The 20,492-nt window shown below is 43.1% G+C and overlaps 1 protein-coding gene across 5 annotated transcripts in view; it reads left to right on the plus strand.

Moving 5' to 3' along the window:
• Positions 1-20,492, plus strand: part of LOC116938796 (retinoic acid receptor alpha) — a 247,046-nt gene that overhangs the window by 165,541 nt on the left and 61,013 nt on the right. The window contains exon 1 of one of the 5 annotated variants that reach the window (XM_076055428.1): positions 1,301-2,586. The exons of 3 other annotated variants lie outside the window; for them this stretch is intronic. In XM_076055428.1, the coding sequence (XP_075911543.1) occupies positions 2,313-2,586 (274 nt within the window). In that variant the 5' untranslated portion in view covers positions 1,301-2,312. Of the gene's footprint in view, positions 1-1,300; positions 2,587-20,492 lie in introns of those variants that run through there. One more of the 5 variants, XM_032946436.2, reaches the window with a different exon arrangement.

Raw genomic sequence — 20,492 nt, forward strand, 5'->3', positions numbered from 1 at the left:
ATTTTTGACTTTGTTTTATATCAAAGAGGTGATGCCATAGTTAAATCGATCTGGCCTTGATTTTTGTTTTAATGTAAAGATTTGCAATCTATCATGGAGAAGAAAACATGAAGACAAAGCTGTCTGCAGAATGTGAAGAGGAAAGACGTGTTTTTTTTAATGAAAAAAAGTTAAAAATATATATTTACACACAGATATAGGGCCTGATAACAAAAAAAGTGAAAAATTTCACGTCGGAAAAACATTCAACAAACTTACAGAAAACCATTTGAAACCAAGAAAGCAGTAAGATGTGGGTTTTTTTTAATTATTCGTGTTACAAAAATAAAGGGGGACTATAGTAAAATGTAAAGTCAAGTGGAGAGTTGCAGGGATGCAGGGTGGGAGTTGTGATGTCACGTTCGTGCGGGGTCAGCCCAAGGTTCCCGAGGACCGTCCAGGTTCACTCAGAGTTCAGCAGTGTTCTCCAGGGGCGGACCCAACCCTGCCATTGTGTGACGTGCTCTGCCAAATATCCCACACTGCTAAAATATCCCATGGGAGGGTGCATAACCCGGAGTGTGTGCACACAACGAAGTCTGAAAGTTCGTTGTTTTTTTTTCTTCTCTTGTGTGGCCAGGGATGGTGCTGGAAACTTCTGTTGTACAGTGCAATACTGATGGTTGGAACAACAAAAAAAACAACGTTGGATCGGGTCGGTTTGTTGATTTTCATTTTTTTTAGTATGCCTGGAATTTAAACATAACACCACGGGGAATTAAAGACTCAGTTGTGTGGGCTCTGCGATGGTGAAAAATGACATCATTAAAGTCGCAAGAGTGACAGCAAGCTTTACAAGAGCAGTTTGTTAATGATCTGCAACGTTACATAAGACCAGATTCTACGGTTTTTTTATTTCTCAAAGCCAATGCTATTGTGGCTCAAGAGCTGGCACATTCTGGTCCTTTTTTTGCGCGTGTGTGTGTAACATCTCACGTACAAATGCCACTTTACCTACAGTGGTTGTCAGTGAACTTGCTGGTTTATAGGCTATCACACTACTCGGATGGTTTATGGGTTGATTTAGATCAGAGCTTCGGTGCGTGTCTATATATATTAATTTTTTTAATGGGTGAAAATTAAAAAAAGAATGGCACACCGAAAAAATATAGTGCCGGGCACTGTATGCGTGCACGTCCAGAAAAGTAGTGCGGCCTGAGGAATGTGCTGCTGAGGGACTTGGCAGGACCCCGGCCAATAGGCAGGAAGTGGGCTGAGCCCAACCCAGTGGACTATTCCATTCGCAAGCAGGAGTGCTTATCGGAGGGGGGGGGGGATTGGGAAGGCATTCTACCACGCTTACTAAGCGCATCGTCATTAAATGTCTCTAAAGTGAATTCTAAAAGGTTTGTTTTGTTGCACGGGTGTGATTCAATTAGATTTTCCAGCCACCGCTGTAGACAAAATCGGGTGCATGTGGACGAGGGGGAAGACGCGTTCATAAACCCCGACACCCCCCGCCACCCCGTCCCCTGATGGGGTGGCGCGGAGCATGGTTTAGTAGCCAGAGGGCAATCTGGCTCAGTTACAGGCTCTTAGCTCTGTTTTCTACCATAACTCATGAACCGTGTGGGTGGAGGGACGCTCTGCCTGCTTTGCCTTGGTGTAGATGAGGGAGAAGGGCGCAAGTGAGCCGAGAACAGGGAAGTTTATATGCTCGGAGCATACGAATACATTCGACGCGAAATTGTTTTCGTTGAAGACCACTGAACGTGGATTTTTGTTAAAAAATATATATTTAAAAAAAACACAGAATTTGTGTCGCATAAAAAAAGATTTTTTTTTGGTTAAACAAAAAAAAGAAAGTATCTTTAAACCAACCAAGATATTTAAGAACCAAGAGAAAACGACTACCTTACCGAGCGCCGTTCTACAGCAGACGAAAGCGGGGATAACTGTGCTGCACGTACTGGAATGAGTGCGGTCTCTTTGGGAAATCTCCTACGCATCTTGTTCCGAGTCTTCCGCTGCCACCGCGCAACGAGGAGCCGCCCGCGCTCCACTCCCACGCGAAGTTCAAACTTCGACAAACTTTGCCAAGGCGGGCGGGCGGGCGCAGGAGTCGGCGGGCACAGCGCTGCGGCGCCGCAAAACACTCGCGATACCACGCGGCGTTCGCTTTCGGCCGCCAGGTTGTTGTTAAAGAAGTTGCGGGGAGGTGGCGGGGTGGAGAGAAAAAACAACCCCACCACCAGGTTTCCTTTCTCGGCGTTGCGCGACCCCCGGCACATTCGGGCCCAGGTGTGTGTGTGTTGGTGGGTGGGGTGCTTGCCATGTACGACTGCATGCTGGAGTCGCTGGCCATCAGCCCGCGCACGGGCCGCGATGTGCCACGGGGAGGGCCCCCTGCCTGCATGCTCCAGGGACACGCGGCCGCATTTCCTCCCGTGCCCAGCCTCGCTCACAATTGGGACTGGGCCCAGCCGCCCCTGGGGCCACCTCCTCTGCCACCACTGCCGCCTGGACAGCCGCACTCGCTGCAGAAGCAGCAGCAGCAGCACCACCAGCACCACCACCAGCACCATCGTCAACCTCTCAGCAGTCCCTGTGAGTACCTTTTTGGGCATTTGGCCGAGCGACATTCTTTATTGGGTGGCGATCTTCTCTGGAGGCAACAGTCGTGTCCGAACAAGTACCTGGGGTGGCGCGCATCTCTGTTGGTGGCACTTGGCCAGCGGTGGAAATTCCACGTTCGCATGTTAGGGAGCGGGTTTTTTTTTCTTGCCGGAAGGACTACCACACTCATATTTTGAGCCGGCAGGGTGAAGGGATGAGCGGATCCCCATTCCTGACCAGGATTTGAACTCGCAACCTTCCGATTGTGAGTTCGGCATTCTGATCGCAACACCGCCCAGCCAAAACTTGATAACTTTGACGTTTACTCTTCATGCATCTGCAAATGCGGTATGAATTGGAACATTCAATGTATAAAACTGAATACATGTAAGGTGAGTGGGAAGTTCCTTATTACCTGTGTGAGACCAATCCACTGGACTCTTGATGGCATCTTTTGTCTCAACTGTTACGAAATTGAGAATGTGGCATTTTCAAGGAATGAACAATGCAGTTCTTTTGCAGAAACGGTAACGTTTTCTTTGGCAGTTTGAGTGACGAATAGAAACTGGAAAAATGACGCATAGTGGTAGTTTTCCATGTGAACTAACTATGGTTTGGAAATACACGCATTGCTCTATAAATACCCTGTAGCGAGGAAAAAAATTGGAACGTGCTATAAAGTAATATAGAAGATTGTAAACATTCCCAGAGAGAGAGAGAGAGAAAAAACATGCAGTTTGTATATAATATGCAGCGGTACCTGGGAGTCTTCTTGTCAAAAATAATGTATTACAGTAAAATGAAGCCCATGTATTTGATAAAATATTGTTTACTTAAATTGTTTTTTGATACTGCGTTGGCAGTGGTGGAAATATAATATGCAATAGGTGACGTTTTAGGGAATGGCCCTTCTGGTGTTGAGAGGAGTGTCCACACATGTGTAGTGATAAGTGTGCATTGAGATTAGTGGGAGGCGTGGAGAGGATGGGGAAGAAAAACAATCGTTTTATAAAAAAAGGGACTTCGTATGATTTAAGAGGGGGGTATCTTTTGAAGGATTACACCCTACATGGTACGGGGAGAGTATTGTCAAGCACCGTTTTAAACGTCCAGAGAAAATCTCTTAGGACGAGATGCCTCTGTGGTGGTGTTTTCCAATTTGTCGAGTTTTGTTACAGTTCACTAATTTTTTTTATTTAAAGCTTTCGTGACTGCAGGAATTCATATTCTTGGTTCTTTCGGTAAAGTCACGTAGAAGGGAAACAATAAAATAATAAAAATATAAAACAATAAAATTCTCACGACGTTTAGACTGCAACGCAAGCAATCATCATCAGGTGTGAAAACCACAGACTTTTTTTATTATTTTATTGTTTCTCTTCTACGTGACTTTACCGAAAGAACCAAGAATACGTTCACTAATTGTTTTATTAGCATGAAAATCCCTTTTATTACAGCTATCCTTGTGATATCTGTCGGCAATCTACAGGCGCGATATTTTTTTAGAATAACCAACTTCAATTGATCCAATGTCGCATTAATTATGGTTTCCTGTATAAAGGTTATACATAAATGAACTCTTAACTGCCCTTAATTACATTTGTGTCATTAGGGATCTTATAACGCATGTGGTCTTAATTAATCAGTATATACGTACAAAGGATACTTCAGTATAACATGTCGGCTTTCGCGACCAATATCCAAAATAAATATTTTTGGGGGGTTAGTTCGCGTAAAAATGTGTCATTAAACCCACCACAGCCAATTAGTAAGGTTTGTCACGTAAACTTAGCATGCCAATTCGTTACTAGTACAGCACTAAGCGGTGTGCTACAGAGCAAACCCACAACATTTACACTAGTTATTTTATCAAAGTATGCTTCCACAGTATATACTTGACCCCTTTTTAATATTTTCAATTTTAATATTTTCTCTAATTTATATTAATTATTACCCTACGAAAGTGTCAGGATAACAACTTTACTCTAACACCGTATACCAGACAAACCACATGTTTCATGACCGCTGGCAATGCAGACGTATAAGGAATTAACGTTTTTCCATTTTTGTGGCGTCCAAATGTAATGTACTTAACAAGTAACTAGGTTCGAGTTTGAATAGGATTTGCAGAGAAGCACTGGGATATTTTTTTTTAGTAAATTAAAACTCAACTAGCAAAGGTATATTTTTTAAAATGAAACTTTTTCGTGAGAAGCGTTAATCAGGTTGTGCTTATTCCTTGACCAAAGGATGTTGCTTTCATGGAATTATCCCAGCCGGGGGTCTTTAATGAGAACTGCCGCAGAATGGCAAGCAAAGCTGTGATAAATACAAAGTGTGTTGCGCCCGGGGCAAGCAAGCGAGGCAGAGAAGTCAACTGGACAGATTATAAAAATGAACCAATTATAAAAGGATTGCGACTAATGGTGACAGATTCGGTGTGCCTAAAGTCTCTATCCGCTATGTAAGTGCAATCGTTTTTTCTTCTTCATGAAAACGCCAATAATGGAATTGATGATGTGCATAGCCCAAGTTGTCAATCCATTTCTGGTTGAGGGCTCCCCCCCCCACATCTTACCGTGCGGGTCGTGGTGGTTAATTGACCATACTTCACCTTGCTGGTTGGTGGTAAAGAAAGAATGAAATGTTGATTGTTACCTTATGTTACTGTATGGAGGCTATGATTAATCGAAGGTTATAGATACAGTATTGTATTGGAGAGAACTAGACAGAGAGGTGTCACAAACCAAACACGAGGCAATTTTTTTTAATGCTCTTTTTAGAAAGATTGTTACAATATGATAATTATTTAATGTTATGGGTTATTTTAAAATTATGAAGTGCAAATGTGCATTTTTTTTATTAATCATGCCTTTATCGGATTTCATTTCAACAGATTACATAGAGCACAATATTTGTAGCTTATAAAATGCAAGCACGTAGAAGTATAACATCGCATATGGTGTACACAGTACCGTAGTATGAAATAAGCAACGATTACTTTGAAATGTAATTATCAGTAGCAATCACAAAACCATTACACGTGATAGAATTCGCAATGCTTATGGGGGAACACTTCTTTGTAATCAAGAAGATGAGAGCCATCTGCGGCGGCTTTGTGTGCCGAGGACTTGATAGATGGATGGCGTATGCGGGCAGTACCTGAAGTCCTCATCCATGACATCCAGATAAGAGCCGCCACTGACTGTTGTTAGCTAAGGGAAGGGGGGGGGGGGAGAAGCACTTAACAATAGTTTACCATTGTTGCGCCTTCGTTTAAAGTGTGGTCTGTCCTACTGGCCTGGGTTGTTGTGTGTGCCGCACGGGCACCGCCCCGGCCAAACCTGTTGGAAACATTCTGCTGCTGCTCATTTCTGTTGTTGTTCGAAGGTTAATTGGTCAATGCACGCACGCATACCAGCCACACAACACATTGCCAAGTTGTGATGATGATGATGATGGGGGTGGGGAACGTGTACCCGCCACTGGTAAAACAGGACGAGAACGTGTTCAAGGTTGCTGCTGTTTGGCTGTACAATAATGATAATTCGAATCTACGGTCCTTTTGTCAGTCCGCATGCCGTGTAAGTTAGGTGGATTCTTTTGAGCGTACTGAACTTCTTCACCACCCTGGGTCAGTGCGGGATAGGTGACCGGGGTGGGTGACGGTGGTGTTGCTCAGGGCCTGTTCAAATATCACTCGCCACTGATGATCGCCGTGCCCTGGGAGTTCAACTCGGCTCATCAAGTTCATAGTGCAGTGTGGGAAACCACTGTCGCACGCCCATATTCAGCATCGTACTTACATAGAGATCCCCAAGTGATACTGGAGTCGAGCATTGTTTTGCTGAATAGCAGCAGAATAAACACAAACGGGCAGCTACCCCTGTCGACAAATAAACTATGAAAACTACTAAACACCGCAGGTGTCCCTTGGTACTTTCGTGTGGGGATTACTGGAAAGAACCTCGCTGTGTTCGCAAGCTATGTTCATCGACTCTCCGTGCCGTTAAGTGACCGATCCACCCCTAACATCCCCACCACCCCTCAACCATTGGTCGCCGTGGTGCAGTGCGGCCACCACCCCCGGCCGTCGGCCACCACCCCCGGCCGTCGGCCACCACCCCCGGCCGTCGGCCACCACCCCCGGCCGTCGGCCACCACCCCCGGCCGTCGGCCACCACCCTCGGCCGTCGGCCACCACCCCCGGCCGTCGGCCACCACCCCCGGCCGTCGGCCACCACCCCCGGCCGTCGGCCACCACCCCCGGCCGTCGGCCACCACCCCCGGCCGTCGGCCACCACCCCCGGCCGTCGGCCACCACCCCCGGCCGTCGGCCACCACCCCCGGCCGTCGGCCACCACCCCCGGCCCTCTCAACTCCCTCGGTCGCACGTTACCGCAGGTGGGCAAAGGCTGGAGCGAGCTCGAGAGTGAGCGCCGTCGAGCGAAAGAAAGTGGAGACAGTACTCGGATGGAGCAGTGACACAATAATATCAGCTACTTAACAATTTTTTTTATTTGACCAGGTCAAGCCCACCGAGCTATATAGCTATATTTTTTTTAGAAGCGACCTGGCCCCCACAAATGATATCTCAACAAAGTGGCATATCACATGGAAATTTATCACGGCTAAATACTCTTAAACAATGTTGAACTTGCTGTGCTCTGAAGCCCGTGGTCCTGAGTTGGGTTCCCAGCCACGGCCAACATCAGTGGCGAGTAATATCTGAAATATATGATGGGGGTCCCCCCTTCACCAAAGTGCACTGATCAGCATGGTGAAGTATGGTGAAATAACCCCCATGGCCGATAAGCTGTGGGCAGGCTTTCATCCAGAAGTGGATTAAAGGGCTGTACACGATTTTAGGTACAGTTTCGTCCAGTACTGTGAAGTTAAAATTGTGTTGCGTATTTAAATATATTGCCTTGCTTCCACTGTCTTTACAGCAGTTAACTGAGTTAACTGTTGGTATTTATGATTATGGTTATCTTCTTTGCAGCATATTTAAATATGCACTAAGGTATACTAATCTGTGGTACATGTCGATTGTTTTACTTTATATGCGTAATATATATTTGAAAGTAAAGTATACTTCAATTACAATTTTATTAACATGTATCAGGATACACTGCCGTTCACCCCTTAATGTAAAAATGTACTGCTAAATATGGAAATGAATTGTATTTAATTTAATCGGCAAATTGTCGGGAAATGCAATTAACAAAGACTTTATTTATTGCAATTCCCAGGCGATTTTGCAGATGATATAAAACGAATCCTGTAGCCATATCTAACAGTAACAGTTTATTTTAAGTGGTGAAGTGCAGTGTTTCTTGCATGTTAATAAAAGTGGTTAAAGTATACGTGAGGATTGCTGGGCAATGTTTATTTGCACCGTTTTATTGCTTGTGTTTATTTTATTGCAGGCACTAAAGTACGTGCAATAACACAAACACAATAAGCAATAACACACGGCAATAAACATTGCCCAGGAATTCTCAAATATAATTCATGGACTATTTGAACGTTGATGCGGTAGCTTCTAATTAACCGCCTTAGTTAACTCCATTGACATAAATATGGACTATCATCGAAAATGTCTACTCCTAATGTTTATCTTTGTGCCTGTTGTCCAATTATGCCGCCGAGTCTTGAGTGAGTGTAACAAACCTTCCCACCCGCAGCCCTTGCGTTGACAAGCGTGGCTCTGTGGATGAGACGTTTTGGGACCGAGAGACCACGGTCAATGTCCCCTGAAAGTGTCACGACTTTGCGTTTGAAGCCTTTTTAACTTTGTATCATCCAAGCATAATACTTGTTTATTTTTCAACCGGTTAGAAACCGGTAAGCGCATAATTTTTTGTGGGGTGGGGAGGAGGTTTCATTCTCGAACACAAAACAAATGTTGGTTTCGGTTGATGATTTTTGTTGTGCAAAAATAGGCGGCTAATGCCAGTTTTTCTCTTTGGGTTCGGTTCGATTTCCTGCTGTAGAGTATATATCTGATGTGTGCGTGTCTTTGTGACCCATACTGAAAGTAGTTTGAATGCCACACTACGGTATTACACACAAAGAAGTGTAACCAGTCCTTTCTGCCTGTAATGATCAACTTACAGGCTTCCTGCTCGCAAACACCATCTAGGTCTATGATGACCTGGGGTGAAACGGTTTCATAATGAGCTGATGTTCATGTGCTGGAATGAAAATGTGGTTGTGCCCCACTCAAACGTGGAAATTTTGGATCGCCACTTGTACTCGGGGTTGGTTCTCCATTTCGTGCATAAGCTCTTGTGGGCTACAATTTTATTACTACGGTAATATCCAATTGAATAGTAATGTACTGTATTAATAAATAATGTTGTTTTATGCTGTATACAGTTTTGTGTACACATTAGAGAATAGTGGCATTTGGATTATGTGCTTCAATTAATTATTGCATATAAATATGCAATAATTAATTGTATTGGCCATCCCCTAGGTCAGTGCTTCTTAACCTTTCCTGCACCCTTGCACCCCTTTAGTTCTCAATTGTAAAAAAAAACATGAATAATGTTAATAAATACATCGGGGTTGATGCAACAACGTAGTAGTACTTGCGTACCCGTGCTCGGTGGATTAGGCCTAAAATGAGTACTGGACAAAATGTTGCATAAACATCAGCACTGTGCAGTTAAAGGCAGCTGGCTGGAATTTTGGCCACATTTCAGCATGCCCTGTTTGCCTTAATAGCACCAGGGTGATGCAATGATTCAATGATGAATTCATGGAAATAAATTATTGACTCAAGCCCATGCAAATAATCTCTTGCTCATGAATATATTAATTTAGATTATGCTGATTGCGTATTGCTGACATGCGCCGTGGCGAGATGTTAACTACCTCACCTGGTATGCAGGGTGTTGTGGGTTCGATCTCGACCCTGTGGTCATTTGGATTTTTCTCTGGGTCCGATTATTCCCTCCATATTTATAAATATGCGTTTCGAGTATTTGGCTGCTGTAAATTAAAAAAAGAAGCCACTTTATATTTTTGGTTCTTTCGGTAAAGTCACGTAGAAGGGAAACAAAAAGAATAAAAATATAAAACAATAAAATTCTCACGACGTTTCGACTGCAACACAAGCAATCATCATCAGGTGTGCAAACCACAGCAAGAAAATTTGAAGAAAAAAAACCCGCCACTTTTTTCAAATTTTCTTGCTATGGTTTTCACACTTGATGATGATTGCTTGTGTTGCAGTCGAAACGTCGTGAGAATTTTATTGTTTATATTTTTCTTATTTTATTGTTTCCCTTCTACGTGACTTTACCAAAAGAACCAAGAATATGAATCTCTGCAGTCACGAAAGCTTTAAATCAAAATATAAGCCACTTTGAGCTATTATTTGTGGCTAGGTCGCTTCTAAAAAAGAGCTATATGGCTCAGTGGGCGTTACCTGGTAATATAAAAAATAGTTTAGTGAGTTGAATTGTATGTCGATGCACAGGTCAATGGGGATGTGCGTTATGGCAAATTTGGATAGAACAAAAATGACTGGGGGGACGAACGAAAATTTCAATATCGATGAAAAACAAAAACGGTATAAAAATGTAACAATACATTACAAGACAAAAATAATAAGGTTCACATCTTGATGTAAAGCTTTCGTGACTGCAGGGATTCATATTCTTGGTTCTTTCGATAAAGTCACGTATTTTATTGTTTCCCTTCTACGTGAATTTACCGAAAGAACCAACAATATGAATAAGGTTCACATCAGTTATAGAATCGCACATTCTAGGTACAAATGAAGGCTGATCTGACCTCAATTCGGACGATATGATGGTAACGAGACAGTAGGGAATGGTGGAGGATTATCTGCAGTGAGATAATCTTTTAATGGTGAATTTATTTATTTTGCAACCGGATTCAAGGAGAATGCTGTTATTTTGAATCATTGGTTGATGAATATTAACATAACAAAATAAGAAAATGTATTTTTTTCATTGACTATAACTGCAAAAAACCAGGGCTCGAGTCAACAATCTAATCGTCACTTTATGAAATCCTGCAGATGTTTGTATTGGGCCACAACGAGCTAATCATTATGTTGAGTTAGTGTGAGTGTTCCTCTCAATATTATGTTAACACGTATGACACGGCAAACTTCACACCTTCCAAATGGCTCTGCCGGCTGTTATATACTTTCATTTTTACAGTGTGTACTGGGAGTGGATATTTTGCAATGTGCATCACTGTGGTTACAAAATTTAGTTCAAAGTCAAATGCCAAAGTAATATTCATATACAAATGAAGAATACTCGACAATATATGGAAAGAGATCACTTTGTTTTACACATAGATGTCACTTGGTGGAAACATTTCTCCAGCAGAATTTTCCAGGAAAGATGACTTATTCCTCCAAGTAAATCTGGAGTCGTTGGCACCAGTCTGCCAGGCAGAGTGGGTATGGCACCATCCTGCACTTCGTATAGCAATGACATTCTCCCACGGATGTCGTGGCATCCTCATGCTTGCTCCACTTACAGACAGAGCTGGCCAATCATGCTCCAGTGTGTCAGTTACACTTGCACAAACACACCAACAAATGTGTGCCAGTGGTTCCATTTCTGGCAGATTCGCAGATTTATCATGCTAATAGTGGAGCAGATAAGTTATTTTTTTTTCTCCACAGGCATCGTTTACATTGTGATACAAGCATGAAACTTGATAGAGAGATTCGCAAAGGTGTATGTTTACAGAATAAAAAATATAGTTTGTTAGCCTCCTAAAAATCAAAGATGCCTTTGCAAATGTGAGAACGACTATGATGATGGTTAGAGAACAGATGTTGATGCAGTTGACCTTGATAAAGCATACATATGCGCACACACGCATCTACCATACAGACTAGAGAAAAAGTAGATGATATGAATGAACACCTGTTAAGGTCGGCATCTCACAGGTGCCTGTGAGGGGGTTGCTTGGCCATCATTTAACTCTGCCTCCTTTGACCAAACATTCCACTGCAGGCGCTTCTGAAGTGTTCACACTGAGAGGCATTCCTGACGTACAGTTTCATCGTACAGCCATGATTGCCTTGATACTCAGAGGCATTAAAAAAATTATAGCTTCATCAAGATCATTAATTACGTTAACATAGTTGTTTTAACATCGTCATGTGTGTTTGTACATTTTACCACGATATACACCTTATTCCAGGAACAAAAAAAACACGTTCTAAATTTGTGGCTCACTTTCTGTAACGTTTGCAGAATACCGGTCAAACTTTGCTTCATAGATAGGACGGAATGTGTTGTGACAAGTTCCCAGAATGCTCAAGTGGCCATGCTCCCAAATTTTGATTTACAAAAACACGTCCTAAATTCGTGGATCACTTTCTCAATTTGTGGCTCAATTTTTGTGATTATGCCACCGACTGTGAATTAAATTATGTTTCGTTATAGAGAGACTGCCCCCTGCGTTGTTAAATTATTCCACATTTAAATGGGGTCTTTCATATGGCACAGTGGAAGCTTCCAGTGTTTTGGTTGTGTAACATGTGGATAATCTTCTACGCTAACACCGTCACACAGGGGATGTCACATCCTCTGCAGGGTGCTCTAACCGAGTTGTCGGGTGTTGTCCTGATATTCGACTTGTCAGATTGTGGCATCGCAGTTGTCTTGTTGGTGTGATTGACATATGTTTGTTTATTGGCAGGAGTCGTCATGGTTATTTGGTAAAGGGGTGTTTTATTTTATTAAATAAAACACGGAATACTACAGTTTATTTTACATTGCACCTACCATGATCGGTGTATTGACATGATCGGTATTTATTGGCAACAGGATCAAGGAGGACTCCTATAAAACAGGAATCTAGCCTCTAGCTCTGCTCTTGAAGAGCACGAGATCAACATTGTGTACATTTCCACAAATTTCACCACTGTTAAAGTGCGTTACAAATAAGCAGACAATATGCCTCCTACCCGTTTCTTTGTATCCACATGATAAACTAAATGTACTTTTTTTTACACATCCCATAAGCATCACAGCTTTCTGTCTGTATTTGTTGGTGTTTTAAAGCATTGGCTTAATACAAATTCTAGACCGGTATGAATATTTAATGTCTCATGAATCATGTGGCCTTTGGATGGTGTCAAAGTTACTTGAGTTTCCTTACATGGAAATTCTAATATGGAAACAGGGCATTTTGTCTGTTTGATTTCATTTCATTGCTTATAATCTGCACACTGCTCATGATTATTCTGTGTCAGAGTTATTTGATCAACTCCAAATTGAGCTGTTGTCAGTTCCTTTCGTCCTTTCACTGCCAGGCTAAGATATCAAAACAAAGTGATAAGTAATCTATCCTTGCCTTGGCAAGCGGGAAGGCACCAGGGTCGGGGCGCAATTCCAACAGAAATACACAAAGTAGGTGGGCCGTGCTTGGTTGAGAAGCTCACGTAACTTTTTCAAGCATGTGGAGTCGGAGTTTATTCCCCAGGAGTGTAAGGACACTTCAGTTGTCCACCTCTATAAAAGGAAAGGAATTGTCAAGCCTATGACAACAACCGGGGCATCTCACAACTCTCATTCGTCGGAAAAATCCTGTTCAATCACTTGATAAGCATATAGATCATGAGCTCCTACCAGAGAGCCAGTGTGGCTTAATAGCAGGTTGAGGAACTGTCAAAATAATATTTTCTGCCCGTTAACTCCAGGAACAACGTTCGGAGCTAAGCCGGGACATATATAGTCCATATTTGTCATCCTGACCAGATCGACTGAGGCCTTCGACACGGTGTCATGAGGGCCTGTGGAAAATTATGGCCAAATTTGGCTGTCCAGAAAAATGTATCAAAACGGTGAGGCAATTCTGTGACGGCATGCTTGCCCGAGTTTTTTTGTGAGCCTCCAGACCCCTTCCCAGTCGCCAAATGGAGTCCAGCAAAGGCTACCTACTGGTGCCAACCCACTTCAGAACAATGTTTTCCGACATGCTTCCTGATGCTTCCTTTGATGCCTCCTCCTTTGGACCTTCCTTCATCCATCGCCCTGGTGCCACACTGCCATGAGCTCCCTGTACCCACTCCTCCGAAGTGAGAGCAGCCGTCTTTAGAAGAGGGCAGCAAGTCAGAAAGCGAGGAAGACGTAGATCCAGATGACAATTTTAGAGGTGGAGCTGAGGAGAGAACCCCATACTACCCCAACCAAAAGGACCTCAACGACTTGATCAGAGATCTTGGTCTCACCAAGTCCAATGCCGAGCTTTTGACATCTCGGCTCAAGCAGTGGAACTTGTTGGATAAAAGTGTGCAAGTCGCAGATAAGAGGAAGCGTCACCAACCTTTTTGCAGTTTCTTCACCCGTCAAGATGGGCTCTGCTTCTGCCACAATGTGACCAATCTGTTCGAGGCAATCGGAATTGCCTGTAACCAGAATGAGTGGTGCCTCTTCATTGGCAGCTCATCCAGGAGCCTCAAAGCCGTGCTGCTCCATAATGGTAACAAGTACCCGTCTCTTCCACTGGCTCACTCGGTGCACCTCGGAGGATTTACAACAGCATCAAGACCTTGCTGGACGCCTTGAACTATGATGAGTACGGCTGGGAGGTAATCAGACTTCAAAATGGTGGCATTCCTGATGGGTCTCCAAGGCGGTTTTATCCAAGTTTCCCTGCTATCTTTGCCTTTGGGACAGTAGGGACACCAAGGCACACTACCACAGGCAGGACTGGCCACAGCGGACCGAGTTCTCTGTGGGGAGGAACAATATCAAGTGGGAGCCACTGGTGGACCCCCAGAAGGTGCTGATGCCACCACTGCACATCAAATTGGGCCTTGTGAAATAATTTGTCAGAGCTGTAGATAAGGAGTCGGCAGCCTTCAAGTACCTTCAAGACTTCTTCCCTAAGCTGTCTGAGGCAAAGGTCAAAGCCAGTGTCTTCATCAGACCACAGATAAAGAAGATCCTGGAGTGCAATGAATTCCCCAAGAAGCTCACTAGTAAGGATAAAGCGGTTTGGAACAGCTTTGTCGCAGTGGTTTCTGGCTTCCTGGGCAATCACAAGGTCAAACTGTGGAGCTGCTTGTGACTGGTGAAGAACTACGGCACAATGGGCTGCAGGATGTCCCTCAAAGTCCATATCCTTGATGTTCATCTTGATAAATTCAAGGAGAACATGGGAGCGTACTTGGAGGAGCAACAAGGAGAGCGCTTCTACCAGGATATACTGGACTTTGAACGCCGCTACCAAGGACAGTATAACGAGAACATGATGGGAGACTACATTTGGGGGCTGATTCGTTAAAGTGATTTACAGTATAATCGTAAATCTTGAAAAACTACTCGCTTCTAAATCTTTTGTAGTAATTTTTTGTATTTCTTGAATATAAATACACGTACATTTTTATTAATATGTTGTTTTTTCCGACTTGTTGTGAACGAAAAGACACATTGGCTCGTTTACTCATTGAAAATAGATACATTTCAAAATATCACTGTCATGGTCACAAAAGCAAAGTTTGTGGGGAATAGTAGCCATCTTCTATACTTTTTAGGCATAAGCAATTACGAAATAACACTTACTACCCAGGAACAAAAACTGTGTTACATAGTGTAATGATGCCGGCGTAAGCATCCGGTTCCCTAATGATGGCAAACTCTTCAACGTGTGGAGACTCCCAAGCCAGAACGAAAGTGCAGGAGGTGGTTGTTAGGTGACAAGTGTGCTAAATACTTTCCGAATTATAAATGCAGCACTGTGGCTTTATTTCTCCACTGCAAGTGTAGTGACGGTATATCCGCCACTAGGGGGATAGAGCGCACAACAGGATCAAAGGGGAGCACGGAGATGATCGAGGGTCGACCGAGTGAGTAACATTCGGTGGGTCGAGTCACGTTGTCGGGTCGTGGAGCTGCAATAGCCTCGTGTAATTGGGGGGTTACGTAGTGACAAGGACGTCTACACCAATTACAGAACCAGCTCCAAAAAGGTCCTGATTAAAGGAAGTGTTAATAAACGGATTGCCTCCAGCCACGTAGAGTTTGTCTTTATTAAGAGCACTAAACATGCAATAATCAGCATCAAAAAGACTGAGGTCATGCACCAGCCTACCCCTAGGGAAGCATTTTGCTGGAGCCAACCATCGTTGTCAAGGGACAGAAGCTCGTTGCTGATAGGTTTTACTTGTTTGGGCAGCACTCTCTCCGAAGCCATTCATGTTGAGGAGGTCAATGACGGAATTACCAAGGCTGGTGTCGCCTTTGGCAGACTGCGGCCAAGTGGGAACTAAGAGGCATTAGCCTTTGAACCAAGTTCAAAGATTACAGAGCTGTCCTACCCACCCTGTCGTATGCCTCTGAAATGTGGGACAGCCTACAACTGCCATGCCAAGAGGCTGAATCGTTTTTACATGATGTGTTTGTGGAGGCTACTCAAGATCGGATGGCAGGACACAGTTCCTCGCCCTGGCAGACTTGCCAAGTATTCATGCTGTGGTGAGGAACGCTTCAAGAACACCTTTTTAAGTGTTACGACATAGATCTTGGGACATGGGACAGTATTGCACAGGGCCACTCCACCTGGCGCAGTTCACAAAGGAGAAGGGAAGTTTGCAAATCAAGAATTGCCAGACTTGTCCTCTTATGGGCTCAAATTATTGTGTGTCCCAATGTGCAGCAGCCAGTCCTTTTCGTGTCCAGATTTGACTCGTCAGCCATCTCTGGACTCACCGCAACCAGCCCCTAACCCTGGTCTGATGTCATGGTCCCCATCGATTACGATGGATGAACAACAAGGCATCAACATTGGCACTAATAACTCTGGTGTCAGCATGCCCTCTGATGACGACTAATCCCGTTCATTGGCTTCACCTTCACTCTATCGCACACTGATATCATCAACATCAGCCGTGATCAATCCACGGACGAAGAAGTTTCTCTCGAAGTTGCCGCCATCCCATCTTCACCCAACAACGTACTCGGCACAAGCACTCAAGACGGTCTCATCACTGCATCTCCACGGTGGACGCCCTCGTGGGTGCTTTCCCTCCTGGGCCCTTTCCATCCGTTTGGCTGGCACTCATGAGTTATTCTCGCCTAACTGGCCATCCATCCCTTCTATCAACGTGTCCCTAGCAATTAATTAACAGTAAATGTGTACGTTTGGAATCGGGAATATCTTATATTAACATTTTCTCCTGTTTTATTTTCTCGATTCCAAGCAAGCATCTTCGCGTCCTATTTTGTAAACTTTGAATCTTTGTTCCACCCTCTTCGTCACTGACCTTGTTTCTGATCCATATGTCGTAGCAGACAATACTTGCACTGCTTAAACACTTGTGCCTCTATATCTACGGGACCTTTTTGCCTACACCCGAGACGGCCTTTTATGGCCTAGTCTCATCACTGCATTCAAAGACAATACATATATTATCAGAGCATGTTTGTTTCCATGTTTTGCTGAAAATACGTGTGGTTAATGCAGATTTGATGCCTTGCAAAAGGTTTCTATGTGATGTTTGAACATCTTAACACGCCTGTTTTATTGCCAGAAATGGTAAAACCTATTCTTATTTTTCATCCTATGCGTATGCTCCTTGTTGTCCAAACTGATTCCGATGCTGACTCGGATGAAAGTGCACAGTAAATGAGAGAATGAAAAGCGTGCTCGTTAGCCAATTCGGTGTCCGATTGGCCTGGTAGGGCTACAGTGGGAACACACAGACACACGCTGGGCCAGCACGCTCCCCAGTGGTCATGACGAACGTGGCACTAATGATTTACGCATCGCGTTAGCCAAGGCAGTCGCATGCAGAGATGCTACGTTGACTTTGAAGGCTCTCAAAAAAATTGTATTGAAAACAAGATATAAGTGTACTATATTTTTACAATGCTGTAATAAAAACCCGAATTTGGTTATAATTGTTCATGCATCTTGACTTCTTTGAATTACAATATTAAACTAACCCATCAAAAAGGTCACGCGTTGCATAATATTTTGAATAAGCTAAGAATGATTACACTCCTAAAGTTCAATTTGTGCACTTTTGACTTAGCCTATGAATGCGTTATTATTTTATGACAAGCACTCATTAGCTGAAGTATGCTACAGTGAGGGAAAAAAGTATTTGATCCCCTGCTGAATTTGTACGTTTGCCCACTGACAAAGAAATGATCAGGCTATAATTTTAATGGTAGGTTTATTTGAACAGTGAGAGACAGAATAACAACCAAAAAATCCGGAAAAACGCATGTTAAAAATGTTATAAATTGATTTGCATTTTAATGAGGGAAATAAGTATTTGACCCCTCTCAATCAGATTTCTGGCTCCCAGGTGTCTTTTATACAGGTAACGAGCTGAGATTAGGAGCACACTCTTAAAGGGAGTGCTCCTAATCTCAGCTTGTTACCTGTATAAAAGACACCTGTCCACAGAATCAATCAATCAGATTCCAAACTCTCCACCATGGCCAAGGCCAAAGAGCTCTCCAAGGATGTCAGGGACAAAATTGTAGACCTACACAAGGTTGGGAATGGGCTACAAGACCATTGCCAAGCAGCTTGGTGAGAAGGTGACAACAGTTGGTGCGATTATTCGCAAATGGAAGAAACACAAAAGAACTGTCAATCTCCCTCTGCCTGGGGCTCCATGCAAGATCTCACCTCGTGTAGTTGCAATGATCATAAGAACGGTGAGGAATCAGCCCAGAACTACACAGGAGGATTTTGTCAATGATCTCAAGGCAGCTGGGACCATAGTCACCAAGAAAACAATTGGTAACATACTACGCCGTGAATGACAAATCCAGCAGCACCCGCATGTATATGTGCTCAAGAAAGCACATACATGCCCGTCTGAAGTTTGCCAATGAACATCTGAATGATTCAGAGGACAACTGGGTGAAAGTGTTGTGGTCAGATGAGACCAAAATGGAGCTCTTTAGCATCAACTCACCTCACCGTGTTCGGAGGAGGAGGAATGCTGCCTATGACCCCAATAACACCATCCCCACCGTCAAACATGGAGGTGGAAACATTATGCTTTGGGAGTGTTTTTCTGCTAAGGGGACAGGACAACTTCACTGCATCAAAGGGACGATGGATGGGGCCATGTACCGTCAAATTTTGGGTGAGAACATCCTTCCCTCAGCCGGGGCATTGAAAATGGGTCGTGGATGGATATTCCAGCATGACAATGACCCAAAACGCACGGCCAAGGCAACAAAGGAGTGGCTCAAGAAGAAGCACATTAAGGTCCTGGAGTGGCCTAGCCAGTCTCCAGACCTTAATCCCATAGAAAATCTGTGGAGGGAGCTGAAGGTTCGAGTTGCCAAACGTCAGCCTCGAAACCTTAATGACTTGGAGAAGATCTGCAAAGAGGAGTGGGACAAAATCCCTCCTGAGATGTGTGCAAACCTGGTGGCCAACTACAAGAAACGTCTGACCTCTGTGATTCCCAACAAGGGTTTTGCCACCAAGTACTAAGTCATGTTTTGCAGAGGGGTCAAATACTTATTTCCCTCATTAGAATGCAAATCAATTCATAACATTTTTTACATGCGTTTTTCTGGATTTTTTGTTGTTATTCTGTCTCTCACTGTTCAAATAAACCTACAATTAAAATTATAGACTGATCATTTCTTTGTCAGTGGGCAAACGTACAAAATCAGCAGGGGATCAAATACTTTTTTCCCTCACTGTCCAAGTATGATCCTGGGAAGTTCCAAGGGCAGCCATTCTTGTGTTGTGGCTGACTAGTCACATGTGATGTGTAGGCACTTTAGCAAATTCGCTTTTTGCTATAATGCCAGTGTTGTTAAGATGAAACGGATATTAGTTTTACATTTCAGTAATGGAATAGTAGACAAAAACACGTCAAGATGAAGATGTATATTTCTGCTCCGTCATATCACATTTGCCCTACATAATGTTGTTAAATCTTTGATTGTGTTGAATGCTGTATAGTAATAATAGCTTAATGCACATTCCTTTATCAGATGTAAGATATATTTTCTGTAATTATTCATATAAAAATAACCTTACACTTTGGTAAAACGATAAACTAGTTTGCATGAGCGTTCACGTTTATTATTTCTAGTTGGATGTCCTTTCTAACTACTATCGTGGTAATTCTATTGACATATTTCTTGCTCGATTAGATTTATTTCACCATGCAGGAATGATTGCGACATGCGACTATGGCGGTGCACGCTTGTAATGCAATCCTTAAGGGGCATGATTTATGGATCATGTATACATCACTATGTGCATGAGAGACGCATCTGTGAGCTTCCTTCAAGGAGGCATGACGTCAAGTAAAAGATCTCGAAGTTAGTGTAAATTTCATCAGACATTTTGGTATTCTCCCACACGTAAAGCACTGAATGATAAATTGGCGAAAAATCCAAAGTAGTACCCTTCTGCAAAAAATCATAATACTCGGTTAAAACTTTCCTACGTAAATAAAGGACTACTGCTACAATATTACCACATGTGGTTGTAATTTTTGTGCACTGAACAGAGCAGACTTGTGGAAAATGTTCTCAACCAAAAAAGAATGGAAATTTAACACATTTGTTTTTAAAATATTTAGGGTTATGAGGGCTTGGAAAATATTGTAGCAAGGTTTACATTGCCAATATTTGAAAGCACTTGACAGTTTGTACAAGTTAACAAAACAACTTAGTTGGTAACACACCTGAAAATAGATCTCACCAAAAATCAAAACGAAGGGAAGCATTCTTGCTTGAATGGGTCTGGCAATAAATATATGCACAGGAATATAATGATAATTGAACGTATGGACACAACAAGGTTATCTTTGTCAACGATGTGTTAAAAATATGGAACACTGCAAACTGTTACGAACAGAATCTTGACAACTGGTGTTAGACATAACTCGCACA

The sequence above is a fragment of the Petromyzon marinus genome, chromosome 4 (assembly GCF_048934315.1).
Source record: "Petromyzon marinus isolate PM22_M1 ecotype Great Lakes invasive population chromosome 4, UKy_Petmar_22M1.pri1.0, whole genome shotgun sequence".
NCBI lineage: Eukaryota > Metazoa > Chordata > Hyperoartia > Petromyzontiformes > Petromyzontidae > Petromyzon > Petromyzon marinus.